Raw genomic sequence first — 18,620 nt, forward strand, 5'->3', positions numbered from 1 at the left:
CCGATCGGTTACTTTGATATCTCTACGCCGAGTCTGCAGAGCGCCTTTAGAGTTAACTTTTCCTGCCTTTTTTTTTTTTTTTTTGCACTCCATAATCATATTTAGCCACAGCTTGTCAGATTCCAGTCCTGCTTTCATCTACAAAACTTTTCTGAGTAGCAGTAGGTAAACCCTTGCATTTTGTGTAGCTCTGTATGAAAGTTTTGTGTACTGCTTTCCAGTAACATTGCTATTCAGATAAACTGAACTTCAGTTTTTGGTGTGATTGTATAAAGAACAGCTTTGCTTCTTCAAGCAGCTTTCTATTAAGCTCATCTGTACTGAAGTTGCTTAGCAATCCCACCTTTCCTATGGTTGCTGTGACAGTGCAGGTGCCTGGGAACACGTGTGCTGCTGAGGAGCTCAGCAAATGCTCTGATCTGCGGCACCCGAGGTCCTGAACTCAAAGATAAGGTCAAGGCTTTTCTGCGTGATCCACTGTCAGTGCTGGGGTTTCCGTGCTGATGGACCTTGGGAGTGCTTGGTGAAGGTGGCTCCTCGCCCATGCGTTGCTAACTCTGCTACCAGGCAGGTAAAGCTTGGCAGTTCTGTGGTGAAGATATAAATGGCCTGGCAAAAACAAAGTTGAGGGGAGTTGTGGAACCCTGTTTGGCAGCAAGCGTGCATTAGCTTTTCTGCTGTGAAGTTGTGGTGGCAGTGAGGTGCAGGCAGATATTATGTTGTAGAACTTGGTGAGATGATCATTATATCTTTTACTTTCATCTTGGCTAGCTATATTGTATGTAAACATTTTGTGAATATACAGTTTCATGTAAAACTATGCACGTCTACATGCAATTAACTCAGAATTGGCAGTGCTAATTGGTAAAATTCTAATGTGCGTAATTCTCTCGTCAACTTAGTCTTCGTTTGTTTCCTTATGATGTTATCGGGCTGCTTAGTAAAAAAGATTCTCTTAATTCCAGTAATGTGAAAGTACTGGGAAAAACAGTGACCCTGGTTTATAAAACAGTGTAGGAATTGGAATGTTTCTGCAGTGTTTGCATAGCTGCACATTCAGCTGGAAATCTGAGCAGGAAATCTTAAAAAATAAGGTTTGGTCCGCCCTGATGTTGGGGAAGAAAAATCTTGAAACTGTGAATCAGAAAAAGTATCGCCTGCTGGCAACTGTGTGACTGAATATTGCAATCAAACTCTGCAGTTAGAAAATTGTCTGGTGGCTTTGTGTGGTGATGAGTGTTTGATCCTTACAACTTGATGTGGAATAACCACTTCCCAGGGTTGGGGAATGACTTGAAGAGGAGGGAGCTTCGGAGACAACAAACTAATGTAGTTCTGAAACAGTATGTTTAGCCTGAGGTTTGCCTCCAATGGTAAGTAGCAGTGAAACAGAAATCAATTGTTCTGCAAAAGTAATGCCTGATATGTAGATGTAGCTGCAACTGGAACAGTGGGGTGTGTAGTTGCATCCAGAATGGTGGAATGAGTTTGAAGAGTGCTGCAGAGCTCATCATTTGAGAAGAAGTTCAAATGGATTTTGTTCTCTTGGTTCTTGACTTTGTTTTATGGTAAAAATGGTGTGTTTCTGCTCATGGAAGGCTGCATTTACAATTATTAAGAATTACAAACTGGAGATCATAGAAAAAACATCTAGGAGCTTAGTTATTGATTAGAATGGGTTTATTAATAGTCTCCCAAATAGTTTGGTTACTTTATTCTCTGTCTTCCACAGGATACTTGGATGCAAAATCTTCTGTCCTTACTGCTTATTGCCATTATCTTATTTTCCTTCTTTTCTTTTTTTTTTCCCCCTCTCAGAATGTCTTTTTATACATGGATAGTCTGGCTTGTGCAGTAATGATGATCAGCAGTCATTGTGCAGCTTCTTTGCGATGATCTTCTTCAGTAATTGCTCTGATGCTGTCATTATCTTCACTAGTTTTGTCTGCACCAACAACTTATAAATTATACAATGCTTACGATGCCCCTTACACCTGACTTCAGTTATTAGTATGAGATTTTATTTTTCATGCAGCCTTCTTCTGAGTTTTATGTCTGGATCAGTAAGTCTGTCATTGTGAAGAATTGGCATTTGTTTTCATATGATAAATTAAGTGTATTTAATGCATAGGTAAGGGAGGACGTATCTGAAACTCTCAAATAGGTACCGGTGGGTCTTGTTCAGCATACGTTTTGCCACCTCAGCCCTTACAGTGTGTGTGTCTGAGCTGCCTTTGGAAATACTTTGAATGGTCTTTCTGATGTATTTTGGAAAAAAATAATTGTAAAATCTTACATTGTCTTGGGGAAAGGATAGGAAGTTATCTGCCTTGTGTTCTAATAGCAAGAACTTAGTGATGGGTATGTAGAGCAATTAATACTGTGTCTTTCTAATTTAACCGGATGTGGTATAGCAGGATTCCTGGATTCTTGCTGATAATGTTCCATACCTTAATAATAACTTTTTCCTTTTTCAGATAAAAGTACACACTAGAATTTGTTGTTCTTCCAACACACAGCGTGTGATGTAGACTCTGAAGAATTGCTCTCGATTTCTTGTTAATCCAAACTAAACTTTCTGCTACCGTCTGCTAATAGAAGCAGGGACGTGTTCTGGTACTGGAGCCAGCTGTCACTGTCAGACAAGGAGCTGCCAGTTGGCATTTCTGCTTGTGAGTTGATGAGGGTAATAGCTGGTAGGGTATTCTGGTTCCTCTTCCCTGTCACTTTCAGCAGACAGTAAAACTCTTATGCTTCTTCACATTTCTCTGCTTTACTTTCCATATTTTCTTTGCTATGTGCAAAAATAATGAAAACTTTTTTTTCTTTTTTCCCAAGGGAAGTAAGCACACTTTGCTTCAAAGAATGGATGTTTTGTTGTTTTCTTTTTTCTTCCATGGAACAGGAGGCAATAAGTCTATCGAGTACATTTTCCTTCTCGTGGTGGTAAGAAGAAGAGGGCGTTTTTTGCACTTAAAGATTGCATGTTGTAGGGGAAGTTCTGAGGTTTTTAAGTTCTCATCAGCGTAAGGTTTGTGGTTGGAGTTTGGATGTTCCCCGTGTTTACCATGCAGTGAGCTATGGAGATGACCTTTTCCAGTTTCAGCTACTCAGTACGGATTGCGTTTCTGGGCCTCGCCAGCTTTAGAAGTTCTGAAATCAGATATCTCGCATGTATTTCCTGAGGTAATGTGTGCAGATTAGGAAAAGCACAATGGACCCTCCGCGAAAAATCTGAAAATAAGTGTTTGACTGGGGGGAAAAAAGACATCTATTTATAAGGGTAAGTAAAATACATCTAAAGGTAGCTCTTAGTTTAGCTCTTGGGTTTTTTGAGAAATCCGCTGTTTGACTGGAGAAATGGGAGCTACTGTAGGACAGTGTTCCTGCTGCGGGCCGTGGGGCGCTGCTCAAAATAAATGTGTCAAGTATAAACTGAGAGGCAGCGTATTTTGACCCTGTCGGGCAGAAGATTGAAGGCTTAAAACCTAATTAGAGGATGAGAGGATAAGAAGCGAAGTTGCAAAACAAAGGGTTGATAATTTTAAATAGCCTGACAGAGGATTAGGCAAAAGGTGATACAATAGTAGGGTGTTCTGTGAGGAAGAGCCCTCTAAACCATCTCAGTGAGCAGCGAAGGAAATAGCTCAGTAATGGTTTTAGTTGATCTAATTTCTGTGATTTCATTTTAGCTGTTGAGAGTGCAGTGAAATGAACTATAGTGATAACAACCTGACCGAAGTTTTTTCACTAGTATCTTGAGCTTTTGGCAGCGAAGGCTTCTACCATAGGAGAAGTTTGTTCTTTTGTGCTGTTGGATTTAGTAGTGGTCCACAAAGAACATTAGTTGTGCCTACGCTGATAACTTCCTGAATTTGGACATTTTCAGATTCTAGCTTTTCTTTTCATAGTTACAAATGTTTTCTTTTCCTGTTCTTCCTTCCTGATCTTCTATACTGAAACTGCATTTTTTCCTATCTTAGTCTTGCTTTTCTTATAACATTCATTGTGCTTTGCAGGTCCTTAGTGCGTTTGTCATGTGGCGAAAGCAGACAAGTTTCATAAGTGAAATTTTAAGTCTGATTTTAAATGAAGACGCGATACGTTTGCAAAGCCTTAGGCCAGCATTCTTCTTTTAAGTTTGAATTATTAGGTTGGCATGTCATCAGAACAGACAAATCCCTGGGCTGCTCTGAGGCTCCTTGCTGACCTCCAGGGCCCCGTGACCCCTGTGAGAGCCTCATCCCTGAATCACGCTCATGGTAGGAAATGGGCTCATCTCGGGAGACAACAGGAACCCTCTGGGGCTGCGGCGTGCTGTGCGTTAAACATGCTTTGGCCCTGAGGCGATTCCCGTGTTAACAGCAGTCCCTCTTGACTTCTGCTTCCTACAGCCAAGAGATATAAATTACCCGGGCACCCTGCGTCAGCATGGGCTGTAGCTGCAGGTGCAGACATCTTAGTCACTGTCTGTGGCTCAGGAGACGTGAGTTACCCAGATCTTCACTTGTGCACTTGAAAACGTATTACTTCTTCCCTGGAATGGTTTTGGTTCCTTAGAAATAATCTGATTTCCTTTTCTGGAGACAGTTGAAGTACTTGATGTACATTTGATTTTCTTGCTACAGCCAACAGTAGAATCTGCTTTTTCACACGGTCGTATCATAACTTCATGATTCCTAAGTGTTTCCAGAAGTACAAGATGAAGTTGCATCGTACATTTGCTTCCTTCACTCATACAGTGATACATTGCTTCAAATAACCCAGCTTGCTGGGTTTTGCACACTGACTGCAGATACTCTGAATTAAGATTAGTAGGTGGAAGATCTCACTGGAAGGCTGATGTCTTGAATACAAACTTAGGATCAAGTAGTTGAGTGAAATGTTTTGTCCCTGAGGTAAAGGAATGCAGTGTGATCCCTTGCCCCAGCTTCTTGTAGAAAACAGCGCTTCATGGCCGAATGAATTATGGGCCATCCTTGATCTGAAGCAGCTGGAAATCACTTGAAGAAAGAAGGCCATAACGTTGCATCAAATAGTTGCTCTAGGATGTTGTCAGCTACTTCCAACTTTGTGGGTTTGTTTTTGGTTTTTATTTTTTTATTTATTTATTTTTGCGACCCTCTTGAGGAATTTTCTGGGGTAAGTTTGTCATGATTATCACAATATCGTTCCATTGCTCTAAATGTGGTAGTTTAATTGCTATTAGAACAGGCACGCTCTGAAATTTGTGTTGAATTTCTTGTGTTTTTTTTTTGTTTTTTTTTTTAAGCTGAACTTAAACAGCTCCTAAGAAGAAATTAAATAAAGAGCACTTTGGCACCACCAGCACTTCCACAGAGGAAGTTTTACTCTTACAGCCGTTGTAATTTAAATTCATATCCTTCCATATGTAAGTGGGTTCTCAGGGGAACTTTGTTTCCAAGCCAGCTTTCTAACTCTTTCTATTTGTCAAATGATTCAGCCTTATTGGGTTTTAATTGCTGTGTACACTTGCAATTACAAACGTGACTGTTGTGAGAGGGTGAGGAATACAGACAGACTTCAGTTATTTTTCAGAGTTTTTAAAATTGTATTTAACAAAAGGTTAGAGGAACATTATCTGCATTTCTGCTTGCACTCAATCTGCTGAATGAGGCTTGAAAGGGGAAATACGTTCTTTGCTGCACAGCTCAGCTTTTTCACTCACTTTTGAAACAATTTGTTTCCAGTAAAATAGCTCCAAATTTTTAAAGTACGCAGAGAAACAATTAAGATCGACCGATCACCTTCACTCTTGTTGGAAGTGAACTTCTCTGTTGAAGAGAACGCATTCAAATCAAGAAGTCTTCCTCTGATGAGAAAGGTGAATTAGCGCGGGGAGAAACGTTTCAGACCAAAGATGTAAATCCCATTGTATCAAATGCTTGTGACCTTGCCTAATAAGCCATGGAAAATCCTCCTGACCACATACGGTAGCAGTGGCCTCAGGGCGGGCAGGAACACAAAGACGTAATTGGTCTGGTTGTCTGCAGTTGTAACGCCGTGCTTAGGCTGCGTTGGATGATGTTGCTTTCACCAGTTTGGGTAACTAGATAAACTAGTAGTTCTGCGTGGATACTCTGTATCAGCTGCATTTGGCCCTGCCTCAGCTGTGGAAGGAGACTGACTACCTCAATGTTATCTCAGTTTTACAAAGCTGCAACTCAAAAAAACAGCTGGGAATTCATATTGGTTCATTTTCAAATTTAACAATGAACAACCCCCCCCATTTAAATGTGGAAAAATGTTCAAACCCAGGAGCAAAGTTAAAGAGTTTGGTTTTTAGGTATGATGGAGGTGTGAAAATCAGTTATCGTGTATTGCCAAAAGGTAAACTTGAGTATTTATTACTGTATTTCAGTTTAATAAATGCTGGCTACCTACCTTTTAAGTACAATGCCACTTCTAGAATATTGGAGAGCTGCTTTGTGCCACCCACAAATGACAAAATATTTGGTGCCCTGGCACTTGCTTCAGCGGGCCCCAATCTTCTCTTACAAGTAGTTGCACGCTCAGTAGTCCTGAGTGTGTTTAGCAGAGTTCGCACTGTTGAAGGCTGGACTTGTATCACTAATAACTTCATATTCTTTTTAAATTAAAAAAAAAAAAAAGCCATAAAAATGAAATGCATTGCCTCATTTCTTTGAAGAGCATTGAAGTAACATTGTTAAATATAGAACACATTTTTGAAAATTGGCTTCCTGTCCTTTTCTTAGGCACCTAAATAGCTGAGAAGTCCAATTCAGACTGATGTCAAGCTATAAATATTGATGAAGCTGAACTTGGCAGCTGGTTACACTGGAAGTTGATGTTTGCATTTGTAGTTCAAATTATTTGCTTAACAACTTCATATTCCTTTTTTTTCCTTTAACTTCTATACTGTTAAGATCTGAACTTCTCTGCATATGTAATCATGTTAGCAGGAAGCCAAAGAAAATGTCTTTGCTTAAAACCAAGAAGTCAGTTGTTTATGACTAGAAATGTGATGTGTGGAGCATCCATTCAGAATATTTCAGGATGTAAAGCAGCAGAGACTAAACTGAAATGTAAATTGTGACTGAAGCTTCGTTCTCAACAGGATCCCCTGATCCCCATCATCCTCACTGCTCTGTCTCAGCCCAATTTGATGGGGTGTCCCCCCCAAGCTGCATTGCAGGCTGTAAGATCTAGAGCTTCTCTGTGTGACAAAGATTCTTTTTCCCTTGTTTGTGTATTGCGCCCATTGGAGTTAGCAGCAGTACTGATGTGTTCTAAGAAAGAAGATTTTGATATTCTTCTAATTATAATAGATGCAGATAATAAGAACTGAAGAGTTTGAAAGGGGCATTACCTCCCAGTCCTGTGATGTATTAGAAGGATTTTAATGGTGCTGTCTTAAATCATCCCTGGAAGTTCCCATTTAAAAGTGTCAATGGTCGGATAAGCCGCCATTCTTTCCAGGGCAGGTGCCTGTTGCCTACTTTATCAGTTTTTAGTTTGTTTCTGCTGCTGTTTGATTAACATATTGTTACATAGGTCTTCGTAACTGTTACTTGTAGATGAAAAGGGAAACTTCGATCCTGAGTGGTCTCCCTTTCATGGTATAAATAACCTGATGTGATGATTTGGATGGAATTATTAGCAGTAAAGTTATTTGTAGCTTTCAGGTTCAAAGTCAAGCTGTTGAGAAGTTGTTTTCTCTCTCGTGCTAACATTTTAAGATGGACAAAAATGCTTCAAGTCTGGTCTAGTTACCACCCCTCTCGTTCTCCTTCCCACTCTGAAACTCAAGTCCTCTGTTTTCTAAAGGCTTTCCCTCGTTTTGCAAATATCCTGAAATAAAGCCTTGTTATTGTTCTACTTGTTTTTCTTCAGCAGCGCTGAAGCTTTGGGAGTGTGTAAGTGGATTGCTCTCACTTTGTCCATCTTGACTGCATCCTCGTTTTTTGCCACCAGAGCACCATTAAATTACACCCCAGTTGTAATGCTGGTGGTAATGACTGCTTGTGTGCCATTAAGATTCCAGCACTGTTGCTATTATCGTGAGAGAAGCCGTGTTAGCAGTGTGAAATAGCTCTCATTTGTGCCTGTAAAGCATTCAAGTGAGCATAAGATGAACAATTGAAAGAAATGAGTTGTTTGTTTGTTTTTAAATTTTCTTTCATTGCATTAGCTGAGTAAAACTTTGGTGTAGAGCTGAAAAAGTAGCCGGTATTCTCAGCTCCTCACATTTTAGTTCCCAGCTGCTTCAGTCATCACCAAAACCTGCCTGTCAAATGAGGTTGGATGGGGAGAGCACAGGGGGAGCGTCCTCTGCTCTGGAGAGCTCACCAAGAGATAAATGAACATAGGGTGTGATTCAAGAAGATGCAGTTGGTCAGGTAAGATAAAGGGTACTCCCAGCACCCTCGATTTTGGTAGTTCTCACAAACTTTAGGATGAAGTGTTGAAGGGCTTGAGATGAAGTAGAAGCAGTTTTGGGGATGCACATACACGCACACATGATTTCATATATATGAAGTATAGATATGCTTCAGCCACACTGAATAAAGGGGACAGAGCACAAAGGAGCCAGCGAGTGGCCTTGGGCTGGCTGCAGTTGGGATTTAACCTTGATTGCAGCAGAGAAGTGATCTGTAGCGTAGGGTAGGCTGCTGCTGCAGACTAGAGACAAAAATACATCCTGTGTTCACTGTAACTTTTCATGGATTCTTTAGCAAACCCAGTATGAACAGGAAATAAGAGAACTTTTCTGCTTCTTTATGCGTTGGGAGGCAGCAAAATGGTGCAAGCAAAACAGTCTTAAACAACACACTTAGCAGTTTCTTTTTTCCTTTAGTGAGAGGAGGAACACTTGGACCTTCAGTGTTTGTGTAAATGTTTTGGAACACTGGGAAGGTGGCAGTGCAATGTTCTGTCTTCAGTTCATTTTTCAAGGTTGTCTTCAGACTCATGAGCTAGAGACAGGATTTTCTGCATGGGGAGTCTGACTGCACCATTTTTGTGTCGTACAGAGCTGCCATTCTTAACTATTATTTTGCAAGTGATGGATGACCCAGTATCCACGTGATCAAGTGATCACAAATTTGGCTTTAAAAAGAAATGACAGACATTAGTTAAGAAGTATTATTAGTTGCTTAGATAAAGCCATGTAACTAGGATTTTAAAAGAAGTCTTGTTTTGCTCTTTTCTCATTTCCTCTTTAACATTGATTCAACGGGGGATAAATTCTTTAATGGAAAAAACTGCTTTTCTGAATGACTCGTGTTATGCAGTTGTCCATTTAGCAAATCACAGAATCACAGAATGGCCTGGGTTGAAAAGGACCACAGTGATCATCTAGTTTCAACCCCCCTGCCATGAGCAGGGTCACCAACCACCAGACCAGGCTTCAGCAGTGTTCTACGTCATGAAGTGGTTTTGCTAATTTATACTTGGGCTCTTGGTGCAGTGCTATGGTTCAAGGCTCGCGTTCTGTACCTGTAGGTTAATGACAGAACGTTTGTACAGGCCTTCTGTTCTTACAGTCCCTTAGAAGAACAGGGCACACAGGGTATCTATTCCATGTTACAGTTATTTGTATTGTTGAAAGTGGCTGTGTCAGATCAGTGGTAACAGTTGAGTCATTTTCCATCTAGAGCAGACGGCTTCAGTGCAGATAAGTTAATATTGAACAAAAGTATGAAGTTGTGCAGCCAACACTGAATTAAACATGATGGATGTTTTGTCTCATGTCATGTTTTGTAGAACACTGGTGATTTTTTGTGCAGCACTCAACTATCATTGCTGAATGCTGGTTTCCTCTGTTTCTTCCTTTAAAAAAATAAAAATAATAAAAGATTTCTGCTTTTTCCCTTTCTTCCTGTATGCTTTGTTTAGAATTGTATCTGTAGTTATTTTTTTCCTTCAGGTGTGTCTTCTGGATTTCCTTCCACCTAATTAGGACAAATAAGTTTTTCTAAATACTGCAAAAGAGTGATCAGTTCTTTCTCAGACACCAGTGGGATCTCTCCTCCTACTTCACTGTTCCTAAATGATTACAAATGACATTTCCCTGTTTAGTCTTGGGAAGTGAAATGCAGTAAAGGACTACTGTGGTGAAATGTGGATTGTCCTGAACAATTTTTATAGTAAATGACGGCCTTTGCAGTGCAGGTGTGCTGTAGATGGGGAGCGGGTGAAGGGAGGGGTGAAAAGCAAGAAATATTTCTGTGCTGTTTTGAAGTTGTGAATTGCTTCGGGCCATCTTCTCTATTTCCTAATTGGATATGTCATGTTTTTGTGTAGTTACGTCAGCTGGCTTTTGTGAGGTGATGATTTTAGACAGCTTGAGGCCTTTGGGGTGCAGTGCACGCGCGTGTTGTTGCTTTATCAGAAGCACTGCGGTGTGGAAGTTGGAACTGAGTTTAAAATTAACCTCTGTCAAACATTTTGGAATACTTAAATGGCAGTGGCAAGGACCCCCTTTTTGTCTCCAAGTGTACTGTTGCTAGTCAGAAATGGAATGAATGGAAATCACACTCAAAAAGCTCTTAGTGCCAGAAGCTCAGAAAAAAAATATATTTTGGTTTATGCCAGCTGTTCCAATGGGAGGAACAGTTTGTCACTACATGATGCTGTACACCTTCAGAGCGAGCAGTCGCCAGCAGGATGATGCAGTGAATCCAGAAAAATGCCACCTGTTGATTAACTAAATGCTAAACTTCTTTTTTTTAATAGTACCTATAATAGCCACTGCAATAATTTAGATTTTTTTTGTGCACTGCTAACTTGGGTATGTGGTGGTAAACCAGTGGTTTTGGATCCCTCTTTGTTCCTGGAAGTCAGTTATGTCTTGCAAAACTAAAACCGAAGTATTTTTTAGCTTAGCTGTTGTTAAGACAGGGTAGTGAGTTCTGAATTAATTGAAATGTGCTTAAGTGTTGGCCAGTTTGGTGATGTTCGTATGTCATCATTCTTTCAAAATAGGATTACATACCCAACAATTATTAATGAGATTAATTTTTACATGTAATCAATACTCAGGAGTTCTCAGAATAACATAAGCACTTTCCTTGAGTGCACCTGTGTGCGTTATCTCAGTTCTTAATCAAGTTTCCACCCCATTCTTCCTCTCAGCTGCAAACATTTGTACAATTTCCTACTGTTCTGTGATATTTCTCAGTCAATAGGAAATTCTGTCACACGTGTTACTGGTGTTATCCAGATTTGAATGGGAGACTGTAGGGAGAGTTTGAAGAAGACATTGTACTGATTGTGACCTGTTCCTTTCTGTGCACCTGCGGTACCGTGGTGTTCCTACAGAGGCAGCTTATGTGATGTGAGCAGAAAGGAGGTACTTGCTGTAAGTCATGAACTTGGTGAGCTCCCTAAAAAATACTTAGGGAAAAAAGCTAGCCTGGAAGTCCTGACTCTGTAGACGGTATTGTGCAGCTTCAGAGATATCTCACCTCAGCTAAATGAATTGCTGCAGTTGGCTGTATTAGAACCAGAACTACATAAAGAATGTTGTGGAGACTACAGTGTACGTACATGTGGGACTGGCGTGACAGAGGATGACAATTTATGTACCCTAGCAGTGTGTAGATATACTGAATTGTTTCCGTAATTGCAGAGTAACTCATTGAGTCTGATCTTGCAGTGCACCTGGATATTAAATCAGTATGTGTAATTAACTGGTTAGTACTTAGGACATGTCAGACTTTTTTTGGGAGGGGGGGGAAGGTAGGTTCCCTCCCAACTTTGTTCTTTCAGAGGTGCCTAAGTTGTGGCTGGGGTTTCTTTGCTTTCATTTTTGCTTTCGCTCCCCTCTTCCTTCCCTTGGGCAGTTGGTGGCTATGTAATTGAACTGTGTCTGCTTTTCTTAATAATTTTTTCTTTGCAATGCAGACGAGCATGCTGACACATCCCAAAAGCTAGCTGTTGACAGAATTAGATAATTTGAGGATCTGAGTTCAGAGATGTATCCATGATATTTACATTCTCTTCTGACTGCTGCAAAGGCTGGGATTCTCCTTGCTGTACCATCTTTGCAGTGTTACTCATCTGCATGTCATGTTCTGCCTTGAACCCAGTCTGGTTTTGCTGGATTCGAGTTTTTTGAGCCAGTTTGCTAATTAACATTGTTATTGTGCTAGAAACATAGCTTTATATTTTTTACAGTAACGGTAGGAAAATGATCAGTCTTCTAAATAGATACTCATTACAGGCCTTCTATTAGAGATAGGAATCCATACTCCAGAGCCCTCTCCAAGCTAAACAAGCCCAGTTCCCTCAACCTTTCTTCATAGGAGAGCTGCTCCAGCCCTCTGATCATCTTAGAGGGCCATTCTAAGATGAGGTCCTCCTCTGGACCCACTCCAACATCTTCACATTCTTCCAGTACTGGGGGGGCCACGGACTTGGATGCAGTGCTCCAGCTGGGGATTTGAAGGGCAGAGTATTGGGGCAGAGAGTCACCTCCCTCTCCCTGCTGCCACCCCTCTCTTAAATGCAGCCCATAAAATGATAGCCCAGAAAGCCAACCACCTTCAGATCTTTTTCAGTCTGAAGCAGCACAGATGTTAGTCTTGCTTTTTGGCTGATATTCTCATCGGATGGGGGTAGATGTCACATACGTGTTTTAAGCTGACAAAAGTCTTTTACTTCACCTGTAAAGTGTTGTGTGGTTAAATAATACTGTTCTAAATGGCTTGCTGGATATTTCTGAGATGTTTCGGGGAGGTGAATGACAAATAATCGTTTAGTTGAACAATTCAATTTTCATTTCTTTTCTATAGCATTTAGAAATCAATAGGGAAAAATAGAGCATTTACAAACAATGGTGTGGGTGTGCATTCACTTATTGCAAAATAGATTGGGAGTTGAGAGTTTTATTAGACTTCTTTCTCCAGAACCTCAGTTTGTAGCAACAATTTAAAAATGCCTTGTTTGTTTTTTTGCTTTGTTTTAAAAAAAGCATCCTCACTTTAGGTACGAAGCTGCTACTGCCTTTGGGACATCGAGTCATTAAGGTGGTAGTGCTCACTTGGAAAACTATTTCAAAGTGATTGAGCAGATCGCGTGCTGTGCCTGTGAGTCAGTACTGCTTCGCGTGTTCGTTTCTGGATGGAAGGCTGTTTCAGTCCTGTACCTGCAGATAAGTAACGGTTCAAAATAGATCAAGCAGTTCAAAACTGTTGTGAAAGGGGTAATATGATAGTAATGAGAAAACGCTAACGTGTGTGTATGTGTATGTAGTGTTAGTAGTGTGCCACTGCACTGCTTGCTGCTGCATGATGGTGCTCACCTGGCGCCTGGCCAGGCGGCTCGCTGGCAAGAGCCGCTGCCTTTATGGTGTGGCGGCAGAGGGCAGGGTGGAGCCAGGACTGCTGGCCTGAATTGGGCAAGGAGTATTCTGTACCTCCTGACATCATACAGGAGGCTGTAAAACTGAGGGGGACTTACCCAGGGGCAGTTGCTGCTCTGGGGTTGCTGGTTTTTAGTTGATGGCGGATGGTGGGCAGTAGTGGTATTGGCAGGATGCTGGCTGGCAGGCAGTTGTATTGTTAGCTGGGTTTCAGTCAGCATGTGGCGAGTAATTGCATTGTGGCTGAATCTATATAGTTACCATTGCATATTTGTTTCCATTTTCCTCTTCTGTCTTATTGAATAGGTTTTATCGCAATCCATGAATTGTATTTAGTTTCCAGTTCTCTCTCTCATCCCGTTTGCGGTGGGGACTGAATGAATGTCTGTGTGATGTTTAACTGCTTGCTGAGTTAAACTACAAAAAGGTTTTCTTCTTCTTTTTTTTTTTCCTTTCCCTCCTCCCAACAGTGGCAAAGTTTCTACAGGCTTTGATAATGACAGTAAAATCTCAGAAGAGAAATATCCTGTTCTGTATCAGGTTGATGTTTCTGTCATGCAAGATGTGTTTTTAGGCGGAATTTAATGTCAGGCTGCAGCATTCTGGTGGCTGGTTAGCTTACTGTCAGTCTTCATCAAATGGTTTTCTTGCCTCTTAAATGGCTTCGCGGGTAGGATAAGCTTTTTTTTTTTTTTTTTTTTTCTCAGTACTGGTTGTTGGCCTAATTGTTTGGGGATGGGTGAGTAATAATTATCTTGAATTAATAAACTGTGTTGTGGTTTTAGGGTTTTCTTGGAGGTAGCTTAAAATGCATTTCCAGGAGTGGTGCAACTTTATTCTGTAGAAGTCTAAGTTTGCTGAAACTTAAATCCAAAAATTTGATCCTACGGATCAGCAAATAAATCATTTTGCAACATGTGAATTTCTTGTGTTTAGAGAATAATTTCCTAGATTAGGGTGGCAGTTGAGGTAGAATACTGAAGAGAGAGGGTTAGGTAACAGTGTGTGTAACCATAGCTCTTTTTCTTCCCCATCTCCACAATACTGCATACATTACATTGAGGGAGAGGAGAGGAACCTGTATTGCTCTTTTGCAATTAGAAGTTTTTGTTTACTCCACATTGTCTGACAAGATAACTATAACATTTTCTAAATACTTTGTAAGCGTTGCTGAGCTTCAGAGGCAATTGTCTTTCATTTCTATGTGGTTTTTATCTAGAAAAGACCATGTTGGATGTCTGATTTATTTATATATATACATATTTATTTATTTATTTATTTATTTAATTTATTTATTTATTTATTGTCTTCTAGGGTTTCGTTTTTGCACTGAATGTAGCCAGGACGGATCCTTGTGGGCTTTGGCAGCCCTTGGAAACTGTCAAAGGTAAAAATTGACTAAAGTTCAATGTTGCATTCTTGAAAATTGAAGGTGAGATGAACATTTACCCATACTAATTTTTAATCATTTGTACAATACGTTGCTGCCATCAGATATATGTTCTAATGTGTTATTTCTGGTGGGTTTGGGTATGAAAGATTTCTTCATGTAACTGCCTGTATGGGAACTGCTGAGTCACGGCCTGAACCTCTGATGGATCACCTGAGGCGAGCCATGAGTCAGCCAGAGGAGCACAGCTGAAGGCAATTCACCTGTGCTGCCGGAAGGGGTGGAGCCAGGCTCCACTCCTCCTAGACCTATTTAAGAGCTGGCTGCCAGTGGGGAAGGGTCTCTTCTGGAGATCACCTCTCTTGGTGTTTTGTGGTGAGCCCAGCCGAAGGGTAAGCTCTTCCACTTATTTTCTTTTTGTTATGGTTGTCTACTTTGCCTAACTCTCTTGATTATATTGTGATTATAACATCTTGATATCTATTGATTATACACTGCCTGATGGGATTTGTGAATATCAGCTACAGTTGATTTGTACGGTAGCTTTCTTTAAAATCTCATCGTAAATTAACTTCTTTTTAAAGTCATTGATATCTGCAAGTTTTTGGTTCCTGTAAACAATTAATTTAAATTTAAGCTTTATTTTTCTTCTGGATGCTCTTTTCTTGTATCTCGTAACTCTCATTTAAAATGACAAAAACTCTTCTTTTTCCATATGTTAAATTCTTGTTGCTTATGTACAATGAGAAAAACTCTGTTTAATGTGAAACTGTGGCAATTTCATATGCTATAGCTAGATAATCTGTAGAAAAAAAAACACACAGTTTTGTCTGAACGCGTACATAAAGGCAGTGATTGCAGTGATCAGTCAAAACCGTTGTGTTAGTAAAATGAACAGGTTCATTTGAGACATAGTTCTGTATAGTACTACCTTCATTTGAACTCCTGTTTTCAAGTATAGCATGTATACAAGTTTGCTGTGTTCTGAAGGGCATTTGTGAGTTTGTTTTGCTTGGTGCTCATGAGAGAACCTTCAGGTTTTGCTCACCATCTGTAATGGTAACAGCCTTGCTGTCCTTTGAGGGTTTTCCTGTGGGCCATATCTGATTCAGACTTCACAGTGCGTAGGAACCACAACTGATTTTACATTATAAAGCACTTCTTTATATCATATGAAAGATGCTATTTTCCTCTTTATTCTGTGATTTCTACTGGCAATCCGAAGTAGTGCTGAAAGACCCATTTCTTAGATGAGGTGCTTAGTTCTGATGGTGACTGTTTGACACCCAGCAAAATTCAGTACATTTGGATTCCAACACCCTTGCTGATGAGGTTGTTATGTTTCTGAATAATCGACCTTTCTATGTGAGGGAAAGTCAGGCTGAGGAAGTACCTTGTTCATTGGAATTACTCTTGAGGGATTTGTGAGCGTATGGAAGTTTGGCTAGGTTTTAGTTGCCAAAATTTTCTAGAATACAGTAGTGAGAAGACAGCTGCTCTCCACTGTTGTGCTTACCCTGTATTTACAACTGGTAGCTGTGTCCATCATCCTGTTACCGCTGAATAAATTCTGTACATCTTTGTTTCAGAAAGTGGTGGAACACAGAACTAAACATTAAGCTGATTTGGCCAGAAAGTAATAACTTTATGATAGGATAATGTTATCTTAGGCATTAAGGCTTGTGAGAATGATAGCAAGTTCACATTAGTGAGTGTCTCTACCTCTTCTAATCGCTGTATTATGGTTTAGAGTTAAAAGCTGTTACTAACTTTAGATATGCATCTGCTAGGTAGGTGAATATGCTGACATACCTGTATGCCATTTGTCAGACTTTCCCTGGGGTGCTTTTCACTCATGCTGAAGTTGGTAAGTATTTCCAGAAGACTTCAGATGAATAAAAAGGCTGAGGGACTTCAGTTCCCATGTGAAGTAGTTTTGGTGCGTATATGCAAGAATGGAAGAAGGGGATTATCGTGCTTTGATCTTTTCCAAGAGTGGCTCTGTTCATAGGTTTCAGATCTGAAACCTTAAATGGACTGTCTGTAAACTTTATGTAACTTTATCCCCAGGGAACATGGTGCATCACATTACTCGTTTTGTTGGCCTGCTTTTCAATCTTCCAGGACCATAATACCACCTGCCTCTCTATCCTCTGTGTACAAAGTAAGAAAGCTACCCCAAGTGTGATCTTTCACCCTCTGCTCAGAAGCCTAAGAGATTTGACACTGCCAACAGCATGGAATAACTGTGTTGATTCTTTATATACTGGCACCAGGCAGTTGCTTCCTTGGCTGAGAAGTCATGTTTAATTGTAATGACTACTAAAAAAAAAAGTAGAAATGCTTTCTCAGGGATTTGGGAATCCCCAGATGTCTGCTTTTGGCAATGAGGAAGCTTGAAATGCAGCATTCTTATGCTAGTGGCTATGTGAATCCTTCCTTTTGTGGGGAGTCCAGGAAAGTAGGTAAAAATGAGAGAATTGAACTGGACGTGTAGTTTGTTACTCGATAGTTTGTAGCCTGAAAAAAGCCAAAAACCACAGGGAAAAATACAATTACAGGATAGTACTCAGCAAAACTTCCTCCTGCAGTCTGTGGCTTCAGGTTCTTAAGCTCTTCCTGTACCAGCTGCTGGATTATTTTTGTGCATTTTTGTTTTCCCCCAAATTAGAGCCTTTTAACTTCCAGCTTCTTGCCATCCCATGTGAATGAGTTCATGCTAGCTGAATGTTGTTTGAATAGTAAAATCAATCATGTTTTGAACATTACAGCTGATAAAACATGAATTGTGGATGAACTGTGAGGCAAGTGAAAAGTGTCATATATATATATATATATTTATATTATATATAAAATATATATATATATATTCCTTCTCCATTGCAGTTGCTTCTGCTTCTCATTTGCTCTCTGAACTATGGATTGTTCTCGTGTATTTAGGCTCTCCACTATGAGGGAACTTGCTTACTGTTATTCTTGTAACCTTTCTATTTTTTTTTTCTAATTTTATTTCATAGTTCTCCTTTTTTTTCCTCTCTTTTTCCTTGATTTTTAAGATTCTTGTTTTTGTTTTTGTTTTTTAATCTTCTCTGAAAATAAACATAGGAGTTCTGAGGTTCATAATACTCCTAATGAACAGTGACAAGTCCTCGCAGTGGTCTGTCTTTGACCTGATTGATCTTGCTTTATTTTATGAACTTTCTTTGGCGCTTCTGCATCTCGAGTTCCATCTTTCCTGTAATTCCGATCTGAAGTCAGTTGGGTGCCCCACCAGTCCTTCTGGCCAAAGCCATTCTGGCTCTTGTGCTGCTCGCTGTCTGTCCAGCAATCTGTGGAGCTTCCCAATTGCTTGAACGCGATGTGGCCAAGCGAGGTGAGGAAGCCTGTGCCCCAGCACATCTGGGTCGGGCTGGGAAATGCAGTGTGGCAAAGTACCATGGACAGGGCCCAGGCCTTGGCTGCCGGAGCCCTTGCCGTGCTCAGGGCGCTTGCCTCGCTGGAGATCTTGGACACGTGTGTGACACGCATCTTCCTACCGTTTGGTACTTCTGACTTCTGAGTACTGGCAGAATAACTTCTCTCTATCAGCCTCACAGTTGTAATTTCCCCACTGTCTGTCCTTATCAGCCTTCATTTGTTAGAAGGGAAGTTACTCCAGCAGACATATCTTGTGCTTAGGGATTTCACTGCTAATAGAGCCTAACTCCAAATTCCTTTAGGAGCATTTCTTACAGTATTTCACTTGAGATGTTCCTGCCTTTGTTTACTTAATCTCCTTGTTAAAGTGACAAACCCGCATTCATTAATGTTGCTCAGAGACATGCTGCAGACAGGGCTGAAATTTAGATTAATCTGCTGTTGATCCTGTATGAATTGATTATT

At 40.4% G+C, this 18,620-nt stretch overlaps 1 protein-coding gene across 6 annotated transcripts in view; it reads left to right on the forward strand.

The window, feature by feature from the left end:
* TNRC6B (trinucleotide repeat containing adaptor 6B) overlaps window positions 1-18,620 on the forward strand; it is a 140,169-nt gene that overhangs the window by 948 nt on the left and 120,601 nt on the right. For 3 of the 6 annotated variants that reach the window (XM_052669452.1, XM_052669462.1, XM_052669454.1), the window contains exon 2: window positions 14,663-14,735. Coding sequence is in view for 1 of the 6 variants with exons in the window: in XM_052669461.1 (XP_052525421.1) it covers window positions 1,346-1,373; window positions 14,663-14,735 (101 nt within the window). In the remaining 5 variants the exon portion in view is untranslated. Of the gene's footprint in view, window positions 1-139; window positions 1,374-2,838; window positions 3,284-14,662; window positions 14,736-18,620 lie in introns of those variants that run through there. The other 3 variants (XM_052669461.1, XM_052669453.1, XM_052669460.1) reach the window with 3 other exon arrangements.

This window comes from Tympanuchus pallidicinctus, unplaced genomic scaffold, assembly GCF_026119805.1.
Source record: "Tympanuchus pallidicinctus isolate F22 unplaced genomic scaffold, pur_lepc_1.0 scaffold8, whole genome shotgun sequence".
Lineage (NCBI taxonomy): Eukaryota > Metazoa > Chordata > Aves > Galliformes > Phasianidae > Tympanuchus > Tympanuchus pallidicinctus.